The sequence below is a fragment of the Lissotriton vulgaris genome, chromosome 12, assembly GCF_964263255.1.
Source record: "Lissotriton vulgaris chromosome 12, aLisVul1.2, whole genome shotgun sequence".
NCBI classification, from domain to species: domain Eukaryota; kingdom Metazoa; phylum Chordata; class Amphibia; order Caudata; family Salamandridae; genus Lissotriton; species Lissotriton vulgaris.
Window position 1 is genome coordinate 366804740 of NC_141700.1, and position 22845 is coordinate 366827584.

At 48.5% G+C, this 22845-nt stretch overlaps 2 protein-coding genes across 2 annotated transcripts in view; both read left to right on the top strand.

Annotated features, from left to right (window-relative positions):
- GPATCH1 (G-patch domain containing 1) overlaps positions 1-22845 on the top strand; it is a 425367-nt gene that overhangs the window by 283033 nt on the left and 119489 nt on the right. The window lies entirely within an intron of this gene.
- On the top strand, positions 10834-15092 carry LOC147674070 (uncharacterized). Its single transcript, XM_086945138.1, has 2 exons — positions 10834-14379; positions 14645-15092. The coding sequence occupies exon 1, from the start codon at positions 11294-11296 to the stop codon at positions 12425-12427; it is 1134 nt and encodes a 377-aa protein (XP_086801264.1). The 5' UTR covers positions 10834-11293; the 3' UTR covers positions 12428-14379; positions 14645-15092.

Here is a 22845-nt window from a genome sequence, read left to right on the forward strand (position 1 = left end):
GCTTTCCTTGGAAATATTCCTTTAGAGGACATATGTAGAGCAGGCACATGGTCTACCACACACACATTTACAAAACACTACTGTGTAGATGTGCACTCCAAACAGCAGGCAGCTGTAGGGCAGGCTGTTCTAAAAACACATTTCCAAACTGCTGCAGCTGGCACAGGCGGCCGCCGCTAATGGAGGGACTGCTATGTATTCTATGCACAGATATGAATTCAGCAGCCCACATGCCTCGAACCGAATATGCTACTTACCAGTATGCATCTCTTCTTGGCATGTAGGGCTGCTGACATTCATATCGCCCACCCTCCTCCCCGGCGCCTGTAGCGGCTGCAGCACTCACTAATACTCTTAGCATGGTCATCACTCACAGAGTTACACTCCATCTTTGCCACAATGGCTAAAAACAATCTGAGGATGGAGTCGATGCCCATGCGCACTGTAGTCCAGGGGAGGAGCCACCTATCTCGTGATACTTCGAAGACTCTTCCAGGACAACAATGTGCGATCATCCGGACCCAACACTAGGTGGCAATCTATGCACAGATATGAATGTCAGCAGCCCTACATGCCAAGAACAGATGCATACTGGTAAGTAGCATATTCGATTGGGGTGATAAACTGTAACATTGAGCGGGGTGGGCGCTGCGACCTCCATTTCTATGGCCACATGCGGCTGGAAGGGAATCGGGTGATGCCAGAAATTTAAGTATTGGGCCTGGGCACTATAAGCATATAGCTCAAAATCAGGAGCAGCCAACCCCCCCCCCCTGACTAAATGGGAGGCTCAAAAGATTCCACGACAGTCTGGGTTGCCTACCAGCCCAGATCAATTCCAAAATTACAGACCGCAACCGTTTGAAGAATTGCCCATTCAGGGGCAACGGGATATTCACAAACAAATACAGCAGTTTTGGTAAAACTATCATTTTCATGATGGCTATTCGACCCGTCAGGGAGAGTGGTAATGTTTTCCACCTCTGTATTTTTTCTTCCAACCAGTTCATCACCTTACCATAATTTGCCAGCCACAATTCTTGTATGGACCTGCTAAACCATATGCCCAAATATTAAACCTCTTCCTCCGCCAACACTATGGAAAATTCGGTAGCACTCTTTTGTCTATCATCTGTTAGTGGCAGCATCACCGATTTTGCCCAATTAATCTGTATGCCCGTGAGACCACCCTACCTAATGAAGTCCCTCATAAGCGGGTCAAAGTTTTCTTCAGGTTTAACCATATATATGGTCATGTCGTCCGCATACATAGAGACTAGTAGACCTCTCGATGTAAAGCCAATGCTTCGGTGAGTATGATGTTGTCTCAGTCGGGCCGCCAGGGGTTCTGTAGCAATGCTAACAATAGCGGCGACAGGGGGCAGCCCTTCCTTGTACCTCTCCTGATAGTTATGGGTTGTGAAATCTGACCGCTTACTTTAACCTTTGCTGTAGGGGCGGTATACAGAAGACGAATTTGTTGCGTAAGCGTGTGACTGAATCCCATACGCGTAAACAACGCAAAAAGAAACCTCCACTCTAGTGAATCAAAGGCCTTAGTCGCGTCCAACAACGCAGCTGCAGCCTTCACCCGTGGGTCTAAATAGTGTATTAGGCCGAATAGCACTCCAAGATTGTGAGACGTGGATCTACCCGGTACGAAACCAGACTGATCCGATAACGCAATTTGTGGTAGCATAGGTTTCAGCCTGTCCGCCAATAGCTTCGCATACATTTTTGCATCTAAGATTATTAACGACAGGGGGCGGTAGGATTCAGGACTAGTCGAATCCTTATCAGGAGTAATGATCATGGCCTCCCGGAGCGTGGGCGGTAAAATTCCCGTGTCCATGGCCTCTAAGTAAACCTGGAGCAACCGAGGTGCAACTATGTCAACATATTCCTTATAAAAGGCTGCCGTTAGGCCGTCTGATCCAGGGGCTTTGTCCGCCAGCATGCCGCTTATGACACATCTTATGTCTTCAACAGTGAACGGTAAGTTCATATATTGCCTCGCACCATTATTGAACCAGGCCAATGCAATGGTATCCAGATATTCTGTTATGTCCGCCTCCACCGGGGTCACCTGAGATTTATATAGCGATCTGTAAAAATCAGTCATAGTGTGCAATATAGCCTGTGGTGACCTGGACACCTCCCCGTCCTTACCGTGCAATTCAGTAATATACTCCGCCCCTCTGGGTGCACGCAGTAATGACGCCAGTGTTTTCCCGGCACAATCCCCCTCCCCATACCGCAGAGCTGAGCATATTTATTAAGATAGGCCGTTTCACTCTCCGCTTCCTCTTGAAACATTGTTAGCTTAGACCTGAACTTGGCCTGTGTAGACGGCAATGGAGTCTTAGCATTTGAGGTCCCTCTCGAGTTTGTCCAGAGTGTCCCTTATAGATCTAAGCACTCCTGTTTTGAGAGCCATACAGCTGCCTCTCGTCACTACTTTAAAGGCTCCCCAGAGTGTGCCCGGCGAATCCACAGACCCTTCATTTAATGCAAAACACTCAGTTAGTTTCTCCCGGAGTTCTTCCCTAAATACCTGATCTAGTAATGCACGTGATGGAAACCTCCAGCTGAAGGGCTGTACATACTGCGGCGATATCCGTACTTGCAATCGCACCGGAGCATGATCATTAAACAACCGAGGTAGATGGTCAGCCCCCACCACCTGAGACTGCAAATCCCTGGACTCCAGCCAATAATCAATCCTTGACCACGCATTTCTATGTGCCGTGACACATGTACCCGCACGTGTCCCTGGATGTAGATCCCTCCACGAATCTATCAGGCCCTCTTCTGCCACAATGTCAGCTAATACCTCCGCTGCCCTAGGGTGCTGCTCACGTGCCACTCCCTGCCTGTCGATAGAAGGAGAGAGGACCACATTGAAGTCCCCACTCCACAACACTGCTGCACGTTCACCGGTGTGTATTTTATGCCATACGTCCTGGAAGAATGAAGGGCTGTCTGTATTTGGACCATACATACACATTAACTATCAGCACTGAGGAGTTACACAGCATACCAAAAAGCAATATAAATCTGCCTTCCGTGTCAATAACCGAGGAGTGCGTTCTCCACTGCAATCCTCTCCGGATTAATATGGCAACCCCCCTAGCGTAATTCGAGTAAGGAGCCTCCACCACTTCCCCCCACCTGTTGTGTGTGAGCATAGCAGTATTGGCAGCAGCTAAATGCGTTTTCTGTAGCAAGCAAATTTCTACCTCTTTACGCAGCAAGTTCGAGTGGACTAACCTGGCCTTCCTACGATCATTCAATCCTCTAATGTTCCAAGAGAGACATGTAATAGCCTTCACAGTGATCCCCAGTATTTTACATAGTCACACGCAAGCGATTTGAAACATAAACACAAATATTGCACATTCTTCTGCAAAGCGCTGCAATAGATAGCACTAGGGCGCTCACTAAACCAGATAGGATCTCCGGGCCGTGCTCTCACACATAAGCAAGATATATGCAACGCAGCTGACTTAAGATGAAGTATGCCTGAACAATTCAATAACATACTAGTTCCCCCCCACCCGCTCCAACCCCCCAATCAGGTTGTGCATGCTCATCCTCCACTCCCACCCCTCCGTAGAATTCCCGAAGCACCTCCTCCCAGTAAACCCACACCAACCCCCCCGAACAGGTTGTGAAATCTCCCCCCCCCCCCCACTACATTATCCAAAACGTACAAGAAAAACCTTATCAATATTGCGGGAATCATCCCTCAGGGTATGCAGAATGGCCACCCTACTGCCCTGTACTTGGCCGAGCTAAGAACGTCACATATGCTCCTCCTGGGCCTGACCATGGATGAGATGGGGCAGTGAGTTACAGTTAGTCCCCCACGTCCTAATATAGCTTGGGCCCAAAACTCAACGAGTAGGAGTGTGTCTTACCAATCTCTGGCTGGTCTCAATAGCAATCCCCCTCCACATTCGGCAGGATAGCTCAACACGCTGCACCCTGACAAGCAGATCACTCAATGTCACTCAGTCTGTCCGCCGGACGATCCTCCTCGGACTCCTTCTGTTGCCGCTGCTCTTTCACCAACTGCTTTGCGTAGTTTAGCGCCGCCTTGGCGTCCACAAAGAAGGTGGGCCTGCCCAGACCCTGAACCCGTAGTTTGGCAGGATAGATCAACGCATATCTTGTACCAGACGGTTGAAAGATCTTTTTCGCAGGAATGAATTCCCTCCGGGCAGCTTGCACCTGCAGGGTGAAATCCGGGTACAAAGCTATATCATTGCCCCGGTATTGTATTGATCCCTTTTCTCTGTAGAGACGCAGTATGGTATCGCGATCCCTGTAGTTAAGCACTCAGGCTATTATTGGTCTCGCCAGGGCACCAGGTTTGGGCCTGGGCCCCAGAGACCTGTGAGCACGTTCAATAAGAAACATGGGAGAGAGGCCAGTTCCGAACAATTCCTTTAACATAGTCTCTATATATTGTTCCATGTCCTGAATGTCCGTAGATTCTGCAATTCCCGTTATGCGGACATTGTTGCGTCTCGATCTTGCATCCAAATCCTCATTCTTTTGCTGAATCAGGGCTAATAATTTGTCCATGCCTTTCACTTTCTTTTCCATGTCAGTTTGGCCTTCACACGCTGACTCTGGCTTCCTGTTTATCCATCCGTTGGGTGATCCTGTCCATGCGGTCAGCCAAAGTATGCATCTTAGAGTCAATGCCCTGCAGGCTTGTTTTCAGCTCTTGGAACATGGCCCTGACATCCGACACCGGCAGCTGGCCTTGGGCACCCTCCTCCGACGCTTCCCGATCCGCAGCATCTGTTTCCTCGGTTTTGTTCGTTTTTTTATCAAACGTTATCTTCGGCTGCCTCGTTTCTGGCTTTCCCATCTCTGTATCACAGTTCGACTCACCACACAGCAGGTATTGACAATGATAATCGCGAAGAAGCCTCCTCACGTTCGTGCCTCCTCCAACCGAAGCGCAGGACGGCTTTAGCAACGTGTGGCCAATTCCGGTCACGTAGTAATGCGCTATGCACGATCAAGCATTCCCGGGCGTCGCCACATGGAGCTAAGGCCAGGATCCGCGCCACACCTCCGGTCCGAGCAGGCGGCTGCAGATACGACACCTCAATCTGCGGGTACTTCCTGTGCACCAACAAGCGTCGCCAGCTTCAATCAGCGGGGCACCCCGTCCCCAAAGCGACACGGGCACCAACCGCGACTCTCAGAATCTCAGCTCCACATTAACTCCATGTGTGTGTAGATGATACCTGCAGCCCGGCTACCCACCACTCCAATGGGAAGCCAAGGTCTCTCCGGGCTGTTAGTAAGTAATGCGGGGCGCTTTCCAAGACGTATTTTAGCAGAGCTGGCCGGCGTGCTAAATGCAATTATTGCACCACCTCCAGCACGAGGACAATATCCCGGTCCACAGCGTCTACATATGACAGGGGAGCCACCTTCCTAGAATGTTAGTGCCTTGTTGTACATTCCATTGTCCATTATATGGATCACCAACAACCCAGCACAGTTGAACTAGAGCAAACTCATGGCCACAATACAGCTCCGCTCGTGCGTGGACTGCCGTGCGGCCTCACGTGAAGGTGCCCCTGGGGACCCCCAGCATCGCCAGCCAGGACAACTCAATACTGACATGGAAAGTCCACGGCCTCCTTATCCATTCCCTGTTATGGTAATCTCCACGGAGTGTCAAACAATGGGCATGGACAGTTCTGTTCCGACAGGTCCACCCACAGGGCTTCTTACAATGCGCACTTACAAGGATCCAATCTGGCGGACCTCCGTCTTCCACGTCGACCCATCCAGCGCCACGGGGTTACAGGCACCAACAGGCCGACGCGTTCCCTCGTTCACGGTACCCCCAAAGCAGCTCAGTGCACCATACCTCGCCGCTGCCTCGTGCTCTCACCGGGGGATGCTCATCATATTTATCGGCCGCCACAGGTCGGGCTGCCGCTCGCCGGCGCACGCAGCCCGACACTGCAGCCCCCGTCTTCTCCACTGGTCCGCCGCACCGTCGCCAGGCTCCTCCCACGACCGGGGCCCACAGCAGCCAGCCGCCACAGGCTCTGGCGGTCACAAGGTCTCCCCAGCTTCAGCTGCTCCAGCTGCGCGGCCCAAAGGGCACACTCGGTGTCGCGGCCGTCAGAGCCGCCAAGCAAATCCCCGTTCCCACACAGTTCCGCAGGCCTCACCATGAGGCCAGGGCCGACAGCTCCACTCCGCACTGCTTTAGTTCTGGGCCCATATGTTAGCAGAGTGTCCCGGCAGGGAACTCCGACGGTCGGACCCGATTGGCAGAGTGACCTATTTGGATTATTGAAGGAAGGAAACCAGATAGGGATCTGGTTATCCCAGTGCACTGCTACAAGTCACTCTCACTGAGTGTACTAAATTAGACAATGTTTTCAATCACATTTCATAAGCAGATTCATCAATATTATCTCAAATTTCACAATAAAACAATTTTGAACAATTAAACAAGAATAGTCCTTTTGGTTCAGAATCACATGTTTTTTATAAATTCAAATTTTTCAGTTTCCAGATTCGTAGGTAAAGGTCCATGAAGATACATGTTGAGTTTCAAATCATAAATCCCAATGCATTTCGGGCAAAAAACAGGCCCTTCGTCAGGGGAATCTGTACAAAGTGATATATATATATGTAAGGACATTTGTTTGCAAAGGCAGCAGGCAAAGTAACATAAAGTCAATAGCCCCACGTTTTCGAAAAATGCCATAAGTTAGAAAATATCGAAATTTGAAAATTCAAAAGTTTAGAAACCAAAGAAAAGGAGAAGAGTGGTCAGGGTCAAAAGAGTAAAGAAAAAATGAGAACCACAAAGGGTAATAATCCCAGATTGAATGAGAAATTACGGCGCATCCATACAAAAAAGCACGAAGGATTTACAAGAGAGTGCCTTGAGTTCGAAAAAACGTGGTGTTTAGTAACCGATGTTTGTGTACGTCTGGCGAAAGTGCTCATTTAGTGAATATTAGTCAGTGTTCGGTGGTAGAAAGTTTACCGGAACACTCAACATGATGGGAATATCAATGAACGGGGAGACTGTGGACTTTCACAAATTTTGTTCATATATCGCACACCCATAACCCACGGTGAGCTTAGCCCTGACACGTATTTTTCTCCCCAGATCGCCTTAAACGCATTTTCATAATCCTCTGCGTTTTAATACAGTCATCCACTCGGTAAGCTTCTTTTACCTTTTACACACTGGCCACCAGCTCTTTTAGCACTATGTCACTTATACAGTTGTATTTACGGTTTTTCCACAGTCTCCCCGTTCATTGATATTCCCATCATGTTGAGTGTTCCGGTAAGCTTTCTACCACCGAACACTGACTAATATTCACAGTCACTAAATGAGCACTTTCGCCAGACGTACACAAACATCGGTTACTAAACACCACGTTTTTTCGAACTCAAGGCACTCTCTTGTAAATCCTTCGTGCTTTTTTGTATGGATGCGTCGAAATTTCTCATTCAATCTGGGATTATTGCCCTTTGTGGTTCTCATTTTTTCTTTACTCTTTTGACCCTGACCACTCTTCTCCTTTTCTTTGGTTTCTAAACTTTTGAATTTTCAAATTTCGATATTTTCTAACTTATGGCATTTTTCGAAAACGTGGGGCTATTGACTTTGTTACTTTGCCTGCTGCCTTTGCAAACAAATGTCCTTACATATATATATATCACTTTGTACAGATTCCCCTGACGAAGGGCCTGTTGTTTTTTGCCCGAAATGCATTGGGATTTATGATTTGAAACTCAACGTGTATCTTCATGGACCTTTACCTACGAATCTGGAAACTGAAAAATTTGAATTTATAAAAAACATGTGATTCTGAACCAAAAGGACTATTCTTGTCTAATTGTTCAAAATTGTTTTATTGTGAAATTTGAGATAATATTGATGAATCTGCTTATGAAATGTGATTGAAAACATTGTCTAATTTAGTACACTCAGTGAGAGTGACTTGTAGCAGTGCACTGGGATAACCAGATCCCTATCTGGTTTCCTTCCTTCTGTTATTTCCAATAGGTCTGCAGAACCTATTTTCCCACTGCACGCATTGTTCTATTTTTTGATTAATAATTTGATACTATAACAATTTTGTATAAACCAGTTAACTGAGTGCAAGATGGTTGCCATACTCCTTTTATTGTCCTTCTATTTGGATTATTGACAGATTTTACTGCTCGGCCGACGGAGCTGCTCAATCAATCAGCCATTCCGCCTAGCAGCCAAGCCACGCCACCCTTTTTATATTTTGTTTTACCAGTGCCGGATTTCGGAAAAGGCAGCATTTAATGATTTGGTGCTTTCCCACGACCATTTCATTTAGAACACCAGTTTCCAAACACAGAAGTTAACACACAATTGCATTTCCAGTCTGGAAAATACGAGACAAATGTCATTAATTCACTTTGCTGTTCTAGATTTTCAGTTTCTAGTTAAAATTAGTTTGAAGTTGACTCATGGGTAGCTGCAGAGTGCCATTGCAGCCTTGGATGGTTAGCTTGCACTCATAAAACAGCGCAATGCCCTCCATCATAAAAAGGGTGCTCCAATGTTTTGTACTAATGTTCTAGAGATTCGAGAGACGCTTGGTCAGCTGCACTAGTATTGTAATGGTCTGTGATTTTCAAGCCTGAAAGGGAATAAACAGACACATTTATTGACTCTCTCACTTGGATGGAGCCGCCCGAGCAGCACATTCATGTAGATTCAATCAGCACAGGCACTGCACTCGCAGGAGTAAGAAAACCACAGCGCTGGGGTCTGGTTCGGAGAAGCGCTTATCCGCCCGTTCTACCCAGCTTCCATCTTACCTGTTCCCAGGCCTGCCAACAGTCTATGGTTGGCCAGACGGTCTTAATGGCTTTCATTTAGGCATTTACATGAACATTGAACATATGTTTGCCACTGCTTGTGTGGGTACTGCTTTATGGTCTATTTAGAGCAAGTGTATCTACAGCCACACATGCTACAAAGGAAAATGTTACTCTGAAAGCATCTGTAGATTCACATGGGATCTTTAGCAGCGTGAATCTTTCTGGATTCACTATGCTGTGCATATTCCCCAATCTGGTGGTTGGGTCCGGAATTGTAGGCTTTTTTCTCTCTTTTTTTTTTTTGTAGCCCAGGTGGGCGTCGACGTCCCACCTTCTGGTGTACCTTCGGTGACGTCGGCATGCTTCCGGCAGAAGCTACCACCCTTGGGCGCCATCTTCAGATTCTTTTTTCCGCCGTTGGGTCTGGATCGTCGCGTGAAGCTCCAGAAGTTTTGGAGGAAAAAAGGAGAAAATACAACTACTATTCGACGGTAAAGACCGGAAAAGATTGGGAGAAGAAGACCATCAGAGAGGAGACGACGAAGAAAGAGAAGAACATCAAGATCTTCGACGTCCTTGGAGGAATGCACATACAGGGGGCCCCCTGAGCGCAGGGATGTACAAGACTCCATTTAAATTCTGCAAAAACTGCCACCACAAGTTCGCGCAGAAGGACCAACACCCGGTCTGCAACCTCTGCCTGCCTATCGACCACGAGAGCAGAGACTCCAACGCCTGCTCCGTCTTCAAGCCGAAGACACTCTGAGTTCGAGAGAAGCAGAGGACAGCTCATCACACGATGCAGGGCAAGGGCCAGGCCCGACGCTTTACGAACTGGGCCTCTCCACCGACGACGAGGGCAACATCGCCGAAGGTCCAGATGACTTCACGGTCGCAGAGACCAATAAGAAAACGCCTGACAAGGTAGGAGAGTCTACGACCCCGAAAACTCCCTCAGGGCCTCGAAAGCCAGAGGCGGACCCTCGAAAGGCAGAGTCCAAGGCCTCGAAAGGAGCACTGGCGCCGAAAAGTTCGACGGCCGAAGCTGCATCCTCTGAAAAAGAGCCCAGCAGCGGATCCTTCGACAAGGACTCCCGGAGGCACAAGACCGGTGAAAAGCAAAGGTCGGCGAAGTAAGCCCCCGACAAAGGGTCTTCGACTTCGAAGGAAAAGGAGCTGAAGAAAGCTTCGACGTCGCCGCCGCCACCGAAGAGAGCGGCCGAAACGCTCAACGACGACCAGGCCGCGGAAATGCTGAGAAAGAAAAGAAGGCTCGAGGCCGAAATGGAGAACATCCTCCAGAGAAAGAAAGACTTCGACGAAAAAATGAGAAGTTACAAGATTCTCTCGACGCCGGCAACGTCCGTCGCTGAGGTGACAGAACAGAAGGAGTTCGACGTCGAAGAGCCGCCGAAAACTCCGGAGGTCTCGGAGCACGAAGAGGAAGAGGACCTCTATTATAATGAAGTTGATTACGGGGACCAGCAGTCAAGCTACGGCTCTGATTCCTCGACGGCCCAAGACCAGGAGTGGCAGGACATCGAGGCCGAAAACCCGGAGGAGGCGGTGGAGACATATCCGTCGAAGCCTTCACCACCGGATAACATCGGGGCATACAACGAGGTCGTCAGGAAGGCAGCAGCAGCTTATGGGGTTAAGCTAGAGGAGGAAAAGCCAAAAGCAGATTTCCTGCTAGAAACATTGCTCCCCACACAGACAAGAAGCCAATTCCTTCCCATGCTGAAAAGTATCACCGACCTGGGGAAGGAAGCCTTCAAAGACCCGGCTACATGCAGATCAGTAACGCCGAGGACGGAAAAGAAATACAAGTTCTCCTCACAGGACCCGGCTTATATCAAGGGGTCCGTCACAGCAGATTCTATTATCGCTGCGACGGCCAGAAGAAGGGCCAACGTCCCAACAACATCTGGGCCTCCACCTGACAAGGAAAGCAGGAGGATGGACCTAACTGGGAGGAAAATAGAGAGAAACGCCGCAACGCACTGGCGGATGGCGAACTCAAACGCCCTCCTAAACAGACATCAATACCAACACTGGGATGAGATGGGGCAATTGCTCAAGCACATCCCGGAACAATACAGTGAGAGGGCATCACACCTTGTGGAAGAAGGGAAAAGCATTGCAAACTCGTGCCTGAAGACAGCCTTGGATGGGGCTGAAACATCCAGCAGATTGATGGCTATAGGCATCACAGAGAGAAGGCAAGCCTGGCTCAGGATCTCCGGTTTCAAGGCTGAGGTGCAGAACAACATCGTGAACACTCCCTTCAATGGTGAAACACTGTTCAGAAGCCCAGTTGATGAGAAGCTCACACAACTGAAGAAGGACAACGAGACAGCAAGGTCCATGGGGGCCCTGCAATTCAAGGGGATGAGAAGGGGCACTCCTACGCGGAGGCCAAATGGCAGAGGTGGAAACCAGCGAGGAGAATCACACCAGGCGTTCCACCAGGGACAACAGAGTGACAACCAAAGACACCAGGGCCAGCAGAGGCAAAACTGGAACTACCAGAACAGGGGCCAGTCCTTTCGATCAAGAGGAAACGGACGAGGACAAAGAAGAAGAGGCGGTGAACAACCCCCCTCTAAGTGACTGCTCACGAGAAAAGGTGCTCACCCACCCGAACCCTCCGGGGGAAGAGCATGGGAAAACAAAGAGGAGAGGGATACACGGACAGGACACAAAAGATCATATAACTCCAGTAGGAGGCAGGCTAAGATTTTTTCTCCAGGAGTGGAGAAAAATCACCACAGACAAGTGGATACTGAACATCATGCAGTTCGGATATTGCATAGAGCTGCTAAAGAATCCACCAAACAGAAAGCCAAAGACAAGAGAGCACTCGGGAACAGAGCTGCGACTGCTCCAAAAGGAAGCCCAAGAACTACTCCTCAAAGAGACCATCGAAACAGTCCCATTCAAAGAACGGAACAGAGGAGTGTACTCAAACTACTTCCTGGTACCGAAAGTGGACGAAAGCCTAAGACCCATCCTGGACTTATGGTTCCTAAACAAATATGTAAAGACCCAAAAATTCAAGATGACGTCCCTGCAAGAATTCATCCCACAGATAAAGGCCGGGGACTTCTTGTCCACCATAGACCTCAAGGATGCGTACCTGCACATCCCCATGAACAGGCAGCACCAGCACATGCTAAGGTTCACAGTGAACAACGACCACTACCAGTTCACAACCCTGGCCTTCGGTCTAAAATCCGCACCAAGGGTGTTCACCAAATGCCTTGCGGCAGTGGCCGCGCATCTGAGAAGGGAGGGGATACACGTGTACCCCTACCTAGACGACTGGCTCGTAAAGGCAAGCTCGTATAGGACATGCAAAGATCACGCACAGCAAGTCACGAGAACGCTAACAGGCCTGGGTTTCTCCATACACTGGGGAAAATGCTCAATGGAACCGGAGCAGGTGAAGATCTTCTTGGGTGCTCAAATCGACACCGTCCAATGCAGGGTGTCACCCAGCGAAAAGAGAACACTCAGCCTACTGAGGGAGAAACGTCACTACCAGAAGGGGTGAGCTCTGACAGTGAGGACAGTGAGCAAGATCTTGGGGATGATGGCGTCGTGCATACACCTGGTCCCCAATGTACGCCTACAGATGAGACCGCTCCATGAGTGGCTACAACAGCAATGGTCACAAGCTACAGGAAGTTGGGAGGATCTAGTGGTTGTAACGCACAGGGTGCAGGACGAAATAAGGTGGTGGACCAAGGAAAGGATAACAGTAGGGAATCCTCTAACACCACCGGACCCAACAGTGACCATTACCACAGACGCATCCCAGAAGGGGTGGGGCGCACACATGAACAAGCTCAGAGTGAGGGGCCTGTGGAGCCCTACAGATGCAGTCAGACACATCAATTACCTGGAACTGAAAATAGTGTTGCTAGCACTCAAGGCCTTCCAGAAACACCTGTACAGCCAGAAGGTGCTGATACAAACAGACAACACCACAACAATGTTTTACATAAACAAACAAGGGGGAACTCAATCATTCCCCCTGTCAAGCTTGGCTCAGGAAATCTGGAGATGGGCAATACCACTCAAAATAGACCTGCTAGCCATACACCTGCCAGGGAAGGACAATGTAGAAGGGGATTGGCTCAGCAGGCAGACTTCAGCATCCCAAGAGTGGGAACTCAATATACAGGAGACAGAAAAACTATTCAGGAGGTGGGGCACTCCGACAATAGACCTATTTGCAACACGCCGGAATGCAAAATGCCAATACTTTGCATCCAGGCAACCAGAAGCACTATCACAGGGGAATGCCCTATGGATAAGCTGGTCAAAGACATTTTCCTACGCTTTTCCCCCGATACCACTGATCCCCAGGGTTCTGAACAAATGCATGACAAGCAACATGACGCTGATCCTGGTGGCACCACAATGGGCCAGGCAGACCTGGTACTCTCAGATAATGGAGATGGCGCAGGGGCCCCCCCACAAGTTCTCAAAAAGAAGAGACCTACTCTCTATGGAAAACAGAGAAGTTCTACACCCAGAGCCGGAGAGCCTCAACCTCTCAGCCTGGCTCCTGAGGACTTAGAGTTCGCACATCTAAAACTACCAGAGAGCACCCTGAGAGTGCTGCGAGAGGCAAGAAGGCCCAGCACACGCGAATGCTATGGGGCAAAATGGAAATGATTCACTCAGTGGTGTCGCAAGAAAAAACTACACAGAAAACTGACAAGGGAATCTACGGTGCTAAGGGACCTCACGCACCTAATAAAGGCTAAACTAAGCTCATCCTCGCTAAGGGTACACCTGGCGGCGATTGTGGCTTACACAAGAAGAGAAACAGGGAGAAGCTTTTTCACATCTCAGGTCGTGAAAAGATTCTTGGAAGGGGCTAAAAGAATAGCGCCACCAAAAAGAATGCCACCACCAGCTTGGAACCTAAATGTAGTACTGACAGAGCTCATGAAAGCACCTTTCGAACCTATCCACAAAGCATCACTGCAAATGCTGACTATGAAAACAGCCTTTCTGGTAGCAATCACATCACTAAGGAGAGTGAGCGAACTGCAGGCTCTAACACTACAGGAACCCTACATTCAGATACACAGTGACAGGGTCGTAATGAGAACGGACCCGCACTTCATGCCGAAGGTGGTGTCAAGGTTCCACATGAATCAAAGTATTCAGATTCCTAGTTTCTTCCAAAACCCCACTACAAGCGCTGAGGGAGCACTCCACACTCTAGACGCAAGAAGGGCAGTGATGCACTACATTGAAAGGACGAAAGGACACAGGAAGACAAAACAGTTCTTCATATCCTTCGCAAACAGTTACATGGGTAAACCAGTGACAAAAAACACCATAGCTCGATGGATCGCACAGACTATACAATTCTGCCACAAGCAAGCGGGCCAGGAGCTAACAGGAGGGGCACAGGCCCACTCAACCAGGAAGAAAGGAGCAACAATTGCTTTTCTGGCCAACACACCAATTCAGGACATATGCCTGGCGGCAACATGGGGGGTACAAAAGGGGGTGGTGATGGACGGAGCATCTGAATCAATCAAACACTCACACCCAGTCAAAAGATCTGGGTTTAATCCATCACCGTTCTTTAGCCCACTCTGCCACCCCAGTTCAGACATGGCTATATGCAAATCAGTCTGACCCTGTGCCTCATGGGAACAGTCCAGCCCGAACTGCCAAGCCATGTCTACCCTGGACCGGAAACAAGCTTCCGAGGACCGGTTTCTGGCATTCCAGCCGTCTTCAGCGGCAACATGGGCTTCAGTGCACACGTTCACTAAGCACTATTGCGTGGATGTTCAAATGAACAAGGAAGCACAAGTAGGACAAAAGGTGCTTCAACGTATTTTCAACAACCAACGCTCATCTTCCACCCAGCCGCCACAAAAGTAACAAAAACCGCTACAAAATCTATGCACAGCATAGTGAATCCAGAAAGATTCACGCTGCAAAACGAATAGTTTCTTACCTGTCGGTGTAGTTTTGCAGCTTGAAGATCTTTCTGGATTCACTAGCGAACCCACCCGCCTCCGCCAGAAAGATGAGGCTGGAAAAGAAGGTGGAAATGCATAGAAAAGGAAAGAAAGTTGAAGCTTGCAAGATACGTGAAAAGAATCACGTTAAAAAAAAAAAGGATTAACATACATAGCCATGGATTCACAACAAGCAGAAAAGACAAAAAGAGACAGAAAAAAGAATCCGAAGATGGCGCCCAAGGGTGGTTGCTTCCGCCGGAAGCATGCCGACGTCACCGAAGGTACACCAGAAGGTGGGACGTCGACGCCCACCTGGGCTACAAAAAAAAAAAAAAAAGAGAGAAAAAAGACTACGATTCCGGACCCAACCACCAGATTGCGGAATATGCACAGCATAGTGAATCCAGAAAGATCTTCAAGCTGCAAAACTACACCGACAGGTAAGAAACTATTAGTTTCCTAACATGTGGAAAAAAAACAGTTCAATGCATATGTTGCAGAACCTGTGCCAGATAATGCTAACCTTCAGGTGCACCAGTATTGGCATGGAAAGCTACATCAGTGGTCAGAGTTGGCAAAAAGTGCCAGTGCAGAGAGGTCCTTTTCACAAATAAAAGTTTACATGGGAAGGAAAAAGAGAGCGCAAATGATCAAAGACTCACTGAAGAAATATTGTATGGTGTACAACAATAAGTTTGTCTTTTAAAAATGTATTTAGACCTCATATACACTGTACAATCACTGTCTAAAGACCATGCATCAATAAAGAAAGCAAGCAATAATAAAAGCAAAGCATTCCATAAACACCGGTAAAACACTGTTTCAGTTGTTTTTTATGGCGCGAAAATGAGTAACCACTAAAAAGCACTGTTTTTTTGAGGTATTGAAATCCCTGGAAAACACTGAAAAAACACCACCAGAATTTACCGAAAATAGAAACTGAAACCAGAAAAGCCTACATATAACATAGTGCTTTAAAATAGATACGTTTGGTCACTGTGAGTCAATGAGGTTCTCAAAGATGCCCCGATGTGGAAGACATTTTTGGAAGGCGGAACAGGATCCTGGCTGCGGAATTCTGAACCACTTATAAGCACCTTAGGAACGCCTCATCAGCCCCTAGTATAGAGCGTTGCCGTAGTCGAGCCTGGAGAGTATCAAGGCCTGGACAACAGTTCTTTGAGCTGAGAGTGGAAGAAACTAAAGTACCCTCTGCAGCCATTTTAATGTTGCAAAGCACATATAGGCCACTTTAGTAACGTGAGGCTTTATAGATAGGGTGGAGTCCAGAAAGAAACCAAGATCCTTTACTTTATTGGTGGAGATAGGTCGAATTTCCAACATGGCCGGCCAGTGATGAGGGCCCCAAAGTCAGTGGTTCTGGCCCTTTATCATCACCTCAGTCTTGTCACCATTTAGCTTTAATGAGTTGGTGTTCATCCAGGTGTCGACTAGGCTGAGGCACAAGTAAAGATCTTCCGAGTTAACTGCTTGTCCTGACGACAGAGAAAAAATCATCTGAGTGTCGTCCTTGTAACAGAACAGAGTCAACCCTCAGCTTTCCACCAGGTCCGCAACCAGGCGGGCGTAGATGTTGAAGAGCAACAGGCTGAGGATAGAACCTTGGGGAATGCCCCAAGACAGGGAGAGAGCTTCCGACACTGAATTATTTGAAAAGACCTGAAATGTGCGGTTTGACAGGAAGGAGGAGAGCAATGCTAGAGCTGAGCCCTGGATACCCATAAGGATCTGTCTGTCTTAAAGAATAGCATGGGACACAGTGTCGAACACAGCGCTAAGATTCAATAGAATCGGCATGGCTGTGCCACCAAATCCACAGTTTGTCTTAAGTGTTCAGTCACTCCCAGGAGGGTAGTTTCAGTACTGAACCCTGCTCAGAAACTGGACTGGAAACACTGGAGGGCGTCCTGGGTTTCCACAAGTGTGTGAGCTGAGAGTTGACCTGTTTCTCGAGCATTTCAGAGAAGATCGGGAGGAGTGAGATCGGTCTGAAATTCAACAGATTGGCAGAGTCCAGGTGAGGCTTTTTGTGCAAGGGAAGGACCATGACGTGCTTCCAGGCCTTGGCCATCAGCCCTTCACTTAGGGAGTTGTCTAGGAGTTCTAGCACCAGCTGTATGCTTGTGGGTTTAAAATAGTTTGGCTGGGGGAAGAGGGTCTAAGGGTGACCCTCATTTAATGGAAGCCAGGAGAGCTATCAGCCACGGTTGCTCCAGCGGGATAAAGGACTGCAACCGTGCTGATGATTTGCATGTCCTTGGTGCTTTAAGATCCCTAGAGAGAGGCGGGATCAGGAAAGTACTGTAACTTTTGAGTTTTAGGTTAGGGTTGTTGACTCTAGCTTCCATAAGACCAGCGTGGACGTCAGTTAAGTTTTTAAGAAAAAAGTCAGCAAGTTCCTGGCATTGAGCCTGGGATAATAGGGGTGGGGGTAATATACGGGTCAGAAAGGTCTTGGACTACCTTGAAAAGAGTTATAAAGCAATTGTGCGCTAGGGAGATTTTATCAGAGTAGAACAGGGTGTGTGCCTTCCTACAGTGCTGTTGATACTGGCACAGGGTAGTTTTGTATTTGGATTTTGAGTCCGAGTCGTATAGCTTCCTGCAAGCTCTCTCTAATCTTTTGCATGACTTATTTTCAATGTGTAGAGACTGGTCAAACCAGGGGGCAGGTGGGTTCTGAAGGGATGAAGATTTTAGTTTGGATGGTAGTGTCGTATTTAGGGACGTTTGAAGCCTGCTAACAATCACTGGTTGGTCTAGTTGGAGATTGTGGGTTAGGTGAGGCAGCATCCTTGAAAGGCAGGCATTGAGCTTGGGGATGTCCAGTTCCAACTGTTTACAGGAGTAATAGACGCCATTGTGAATTGGTCAAGTTTTCTGCGTTTTCTGTGGGAAACAATGTTTTTTTCCATGACTGGCAGTAACTGAAAGTGTCTCCTCCGAAGTTCTTTGGCTTTAAGTCCTGTTCCTGTTGTTTTTTTTTAATTTTCAGAAACCTTTATTGAGGATTAGGAAGTTACAGTATCCAAAAAGCAGGGCAATGGATCGATTATATACAAACACATTCAGTTATCTGCCCCTGCGTGGGCCTGCGCTCCATCTCCTCCAACTTAGATGAAAAAAGCCCCCCCCCCCCCAACTCCCTCCTCCCTAGTGCACGAAATTAATACATTAATGATGGTCCTTGTCACAAGCCCTCCTGGGCCAATCATGTCTGTCCACGCCCAGACTGCAGGCCAAGTGTGCTCCTTTGATATGCCGAAGTGCAACATGCTCCCTCTGCTATAGACCCCCAATACCTGCTCGTATCCCCTATCTACCAGTTCTCTCCCATCCTATCATGTAGCATAGTTCAATTATTCCTCTACCCTGCCTCCACTCCTCCCCTCTCCTATTAAGCTGCTCCTCTTCCTCGTGTCCTCCTCGTCCTCAGCTCGCTGTGCAAGAAGGTAAGTAATCAATGGGCCCCAAATATCCTTAGGCCTGGATTTGATCGGGAGCAGTTCTGCATAATCATGGAGTCGCTCCTGCCACATTGTCAAATCTGTGATCCAGCTCTTGAATATAGGCGCTCTCACCCTACCCCACCTACATGCCACCTGCCATTTGGCCATCAAAATACCCATTGCTAGGAATTTCTTATGCCCCGTATTCACTCCTCCATGTAGGCCCAGCAGAGCTAGCAGAGGGGACTGCTCTATCTGTTCTCCTAACATGCCTGACATTCCTGTAAACACCTCCTCCCAATAGGTTGCGACTCTCGGGCAGTACCACGCCAGGTGCATAAAATCCGCTCCCCCCCCCAACAGCGTTCGCATCTGTCATCCGCTCTGAGATGGAATTTGTATAGTTTGGCCGGAGTGTGGTATAATCTATGAAGGATTTTGTAATGTATCAGCCTAAGTCTGCTGTTACTGGTGACAACTTCCGTTTGCATGCAAGAGGTCTCCCACTGGTCATCAATTAGGGGTGTTTCTAAATCTCTATCCCATTCCACTCTAGCCCGTAGAGTCTGAAGGGGAGGGTTATTCCTGATTTGCCTATATAAGTGTGATATGCCATGCCCAAGAGTCTCAGATTGCAGCATTATATGCAACAGTGGAAAAGTGTCAGGCTCCCCAGTGAATGCAGGAGTGATGGCCCTCAGGCTTTGCCTAAGACGGGTGTACATGAATGTGTCCATGACTGTGGGAGTGCCCCCCACAAAGAACTGTTCCTTGGTGCGAAATTGGCCATCTATATACAAGTCCCCCCAGGTGTTGTAATTTAGTTTGTAAAACATCTTGCGGCAGAGCCCTTCATATGTGATTTGTAAAACAGGATTCCGAATCAGTTTCATCCGCGGGGAATACATCATTGGTACATCTAATTTCCTCGCCATCCACCTCCACACCGCAACAGTACAATCCTCCGTAGTCTGGTCCCTCTCCTTCACCTGTGTAACGATGTAATTCTCCGGAGGTATCGGTACCATGTGGCCTTCCTCTACAGCCAGGTGGACCATGAAGGGGGGAGGGTGAAACCAGTACACAGCAAAATGTGCCTGCGCACTGTAATAATATTGCTCAACCTTGTATCCGCCCTGGTGGTACGGCAACATTAGAGTGGCTAGGTTAAGCCTTGCCTGCTTCCCCCACCCCCCCCATATAACCAGTTGTGTTCTAAGTGTATTAAAAAAAAATCTTCCGGGGTAATAAGGTATATTGATAAATAAATACAGAAACTTTGGCAGAATTGTCTTTTTGATTAGGGATATCCTACCTGCCATTGACAGGGGCAGTTTAATCCATTTAGAGATGGTATCAGTCACCTTATCTATAGCTACTCCATAGTTAGCTCGCATTAGTTCTTCTTTATCCCGGGTGACATGAATCCCCAAATATTTGAAGCTCTCCGTCTCCCAAAGCAGGGGGTAGTCTAGTTGGTGCCGTGCTGTCTTTCCCGTTAGTGGGAATACTGCAGACTTATTCCAGTTGATTTGCACCCCCAAAATAGCCCCGTATTTAGTAATTTCCCTCAGTATAGGATTTAAATTTTCCTGGCGTCTTTTAATATGAAGTGTAATATCGTCTGCGTACAGATATATCAATAACTGCAGAGACGGATATATGAGTGCTCTGTGATTATGGTGTTGCCTGAGTTTCGCCGCGAGAGGTTCAATAGCAAGGGCGAATAATATTGGAGACAGCAGGCACCCCTGTCTCGTGCCCCTGGTTACATCGAAGGGAACGTATCTATGCCCTTTCAGTAATACCACAGCCCGAGGGTGTTGGTATAGTAACTGTACCCATCCTAGGAAGACCGGCAGAACACCTATGTACTTCAGGGTTCCCATCAGATAATCCCACTCTAGAGTCGCACGCCTTAGTGGCGTCTAAAAACACAGCCACTGCTGCACATTCAGGGTCGATGTCCTGTAGTACCGCTAGGAGGGTTCTTAAGTTATGGGACGTGGCACGGTTAGGGACGAATCCCGCCTGGTCTGGCAGAACGAGGCGTTCCATTAGCAAGTTCAACCGAGTGGCCAACATCTTTGCCAATATTTTCGTATCGTAATTGAGCAATATGAGGGGTCGGTATGAATGACAGGAGTGCGGGACCTTTCCAGGCTTCAGTAGTGAAATTATCTGGGCTTCCCTCATAGTTGCAGGTAATCTACCTTCCTCCAGTGCCTCGTAGTACACTACTTTTAGAATAGGAGCCAGGAGCGACACAAAGGTCTTATAGAATTCGACCCAGCGCACAACCCAAATTCATTCCCATGATTGCTTCTTTCATTTTGTCGACTTCTAGGTCCAACCCCAGAAATCGGTGCTGCGTGTTACCTAACCACGCGAGGGCCGCATCCCCAAAATACTGTGGTAGATCCAGAGGCGTGCCCCTCTGAGAAGCATAGAGCTTTTTATAGTACTCGACAAAGGTGTCCATCTGCCCCTGTAAGTTCCTGTGTGTTTGCCCATGTGCATCCTGTATTTCAGTCACATAATTCGCAAATTTAGATGGTCTTACAGCATTCGTCAGCACCTTTCCAGGGCGATCGCCCTCTCCATAGACCTGTGCCCTCTGAGATTTACCTCTTAACCTACATTCTCTTTCCGCCGTCTTTTCATATTCCGTCATTTTGGCACGCATCCTGGCCCGCATGTCATCTCCTGCCCTCCCCGATGCCAGCCCCTTCTCCAGGCCCATAATCTCCCTCTCCAACGTACTCATTTCCTTCCGGAGGTCCTTAAGTATACCGCCTCCCCTGGATATGCACCATCCCCATGTAGTGACCTTGAAGGCCTCCCACACTATAGTAAGACTTGCTACTGAATCTACATTGTTCTAAAAAAAACTCTTGGATGTCCCTTTCCATTTCTGCTTTAAACACCGCATCTTGCAGGTGCAAGGAGTTGAGTCTCCAATTTAGGAACGCAAGGACGCTATCACCGGCGAATGGTCTGAATAGGTGCGGGCCAGATGTTCTGTGTTTCCTAGCCAGTGTGCCATGCCCATCGATACTATGAGGTAGTCCAGCCTTGCCCAGGTTGAATGCACTGTAGAGCGGGGAGTCCCTTCCTGCCGAGTGGAATGTTTATACCTCCAAGCATCTAACAAGTAATGGGTGCCTATTATGTCCTTCAGAGTGCAATGGGAGTTAATGTAGTGCAATGAAGAGGCATGGGATCTATCTTGTAGTGGGTCAACTACAGTATTGAAGCCCTCCCCCCATATAACATAAGTGGTACCTATTTCTTGGATTTTACTCCGTAGAGAGAGTAAGGCATGTGTATCGTCCGTGTTGGCCCATAGTAACTTGCAAACGTTACCTCCTGAGAGTTTAGCCTTCCCCAGAGTAAGCAGTATCTACCTTCCCTGTCTGTGTCCGACCCCCCCAATACAAACTACACTCCCCTTTTAACTAGTATGCCTACCCCCCTAGAGTAGCCCGAGTAGGGCGTCAGGCACTGGTGAGACGCCCATTTCGTTGCAAACTGGGGCATCCTCACCGGGTCTAAGTGTGTTTCTTGTAGGAGGGCCACCTTGACATGGTGCCTATCCAAATATCTGAGCACCTGTCTCCATTTCCTTGGGTTATTCAACCCCCTTACATTCCAAGTCATCACGTTAAGCTCACTGCCTGCCTGACATCTGCCATTGCCTTTGTTCTTTGCAATAGTGTATACAATTAACGTCCCTTCAGTGCACTCCCCTTCCCAAAACAGTACCCCACCCGTCCCCCTCTCTCCCCACCCACTCCGGCTCCCCCAACTTGCCAGGTATGTCTATCCCCCCCATCAAACTGCCACCCCACCCCAATACTTTTAACTCCCCTAGGAATGAGTCTATGGGGTACGCCCTCAAACTGGGTATGCCATGGGCCCCACACCTGCACTCTCCCCTCCTCTGTTTCACCCACCCATCACTCCGCTCAGTAGAGCGGCCGATTTCATTGGGATGGAGGTGAGTGATTAGGCGCTACAAAACCCCTTGTAAATATCATGTGTACATCACCGAGTGAAGAAGTTCACAGGCATACTGGGTGCCAAGTTATCGTGGGTGACTTGGGAACAGTCATGATCCTCAGTCCACACGTGCCATGGGTGAGGAGGATCTGGACCTCCTACTCGCCTCTGCCTCCTGAGATGCTTCTCAGCATGCCTTCTTGAGATAGTCTTCCACCTGCTGGGGGTTACTGAAGAAATGTTGTTTTCCATTGTGCGTTACGCGCAGTTTCGCCGGATACATCATGGCATACGATATGTTCCTTGTCACCAGCTTTTTCGGTAGTTCAGGAAGCGTACTATAATAGGCCGTGGAGCTGCTTCCGGCGGAGGTTGCGCTGCAAGCGACCTATGCGCCCTTTCTATGATCAGATGTGCGGAGAAGGCGTCTCTGCCGAACAGGTCAAAGATCAGTTTCTCCATGAAGTCCTCCATTTTGCCTGTATTGGTAGATTCAGCCA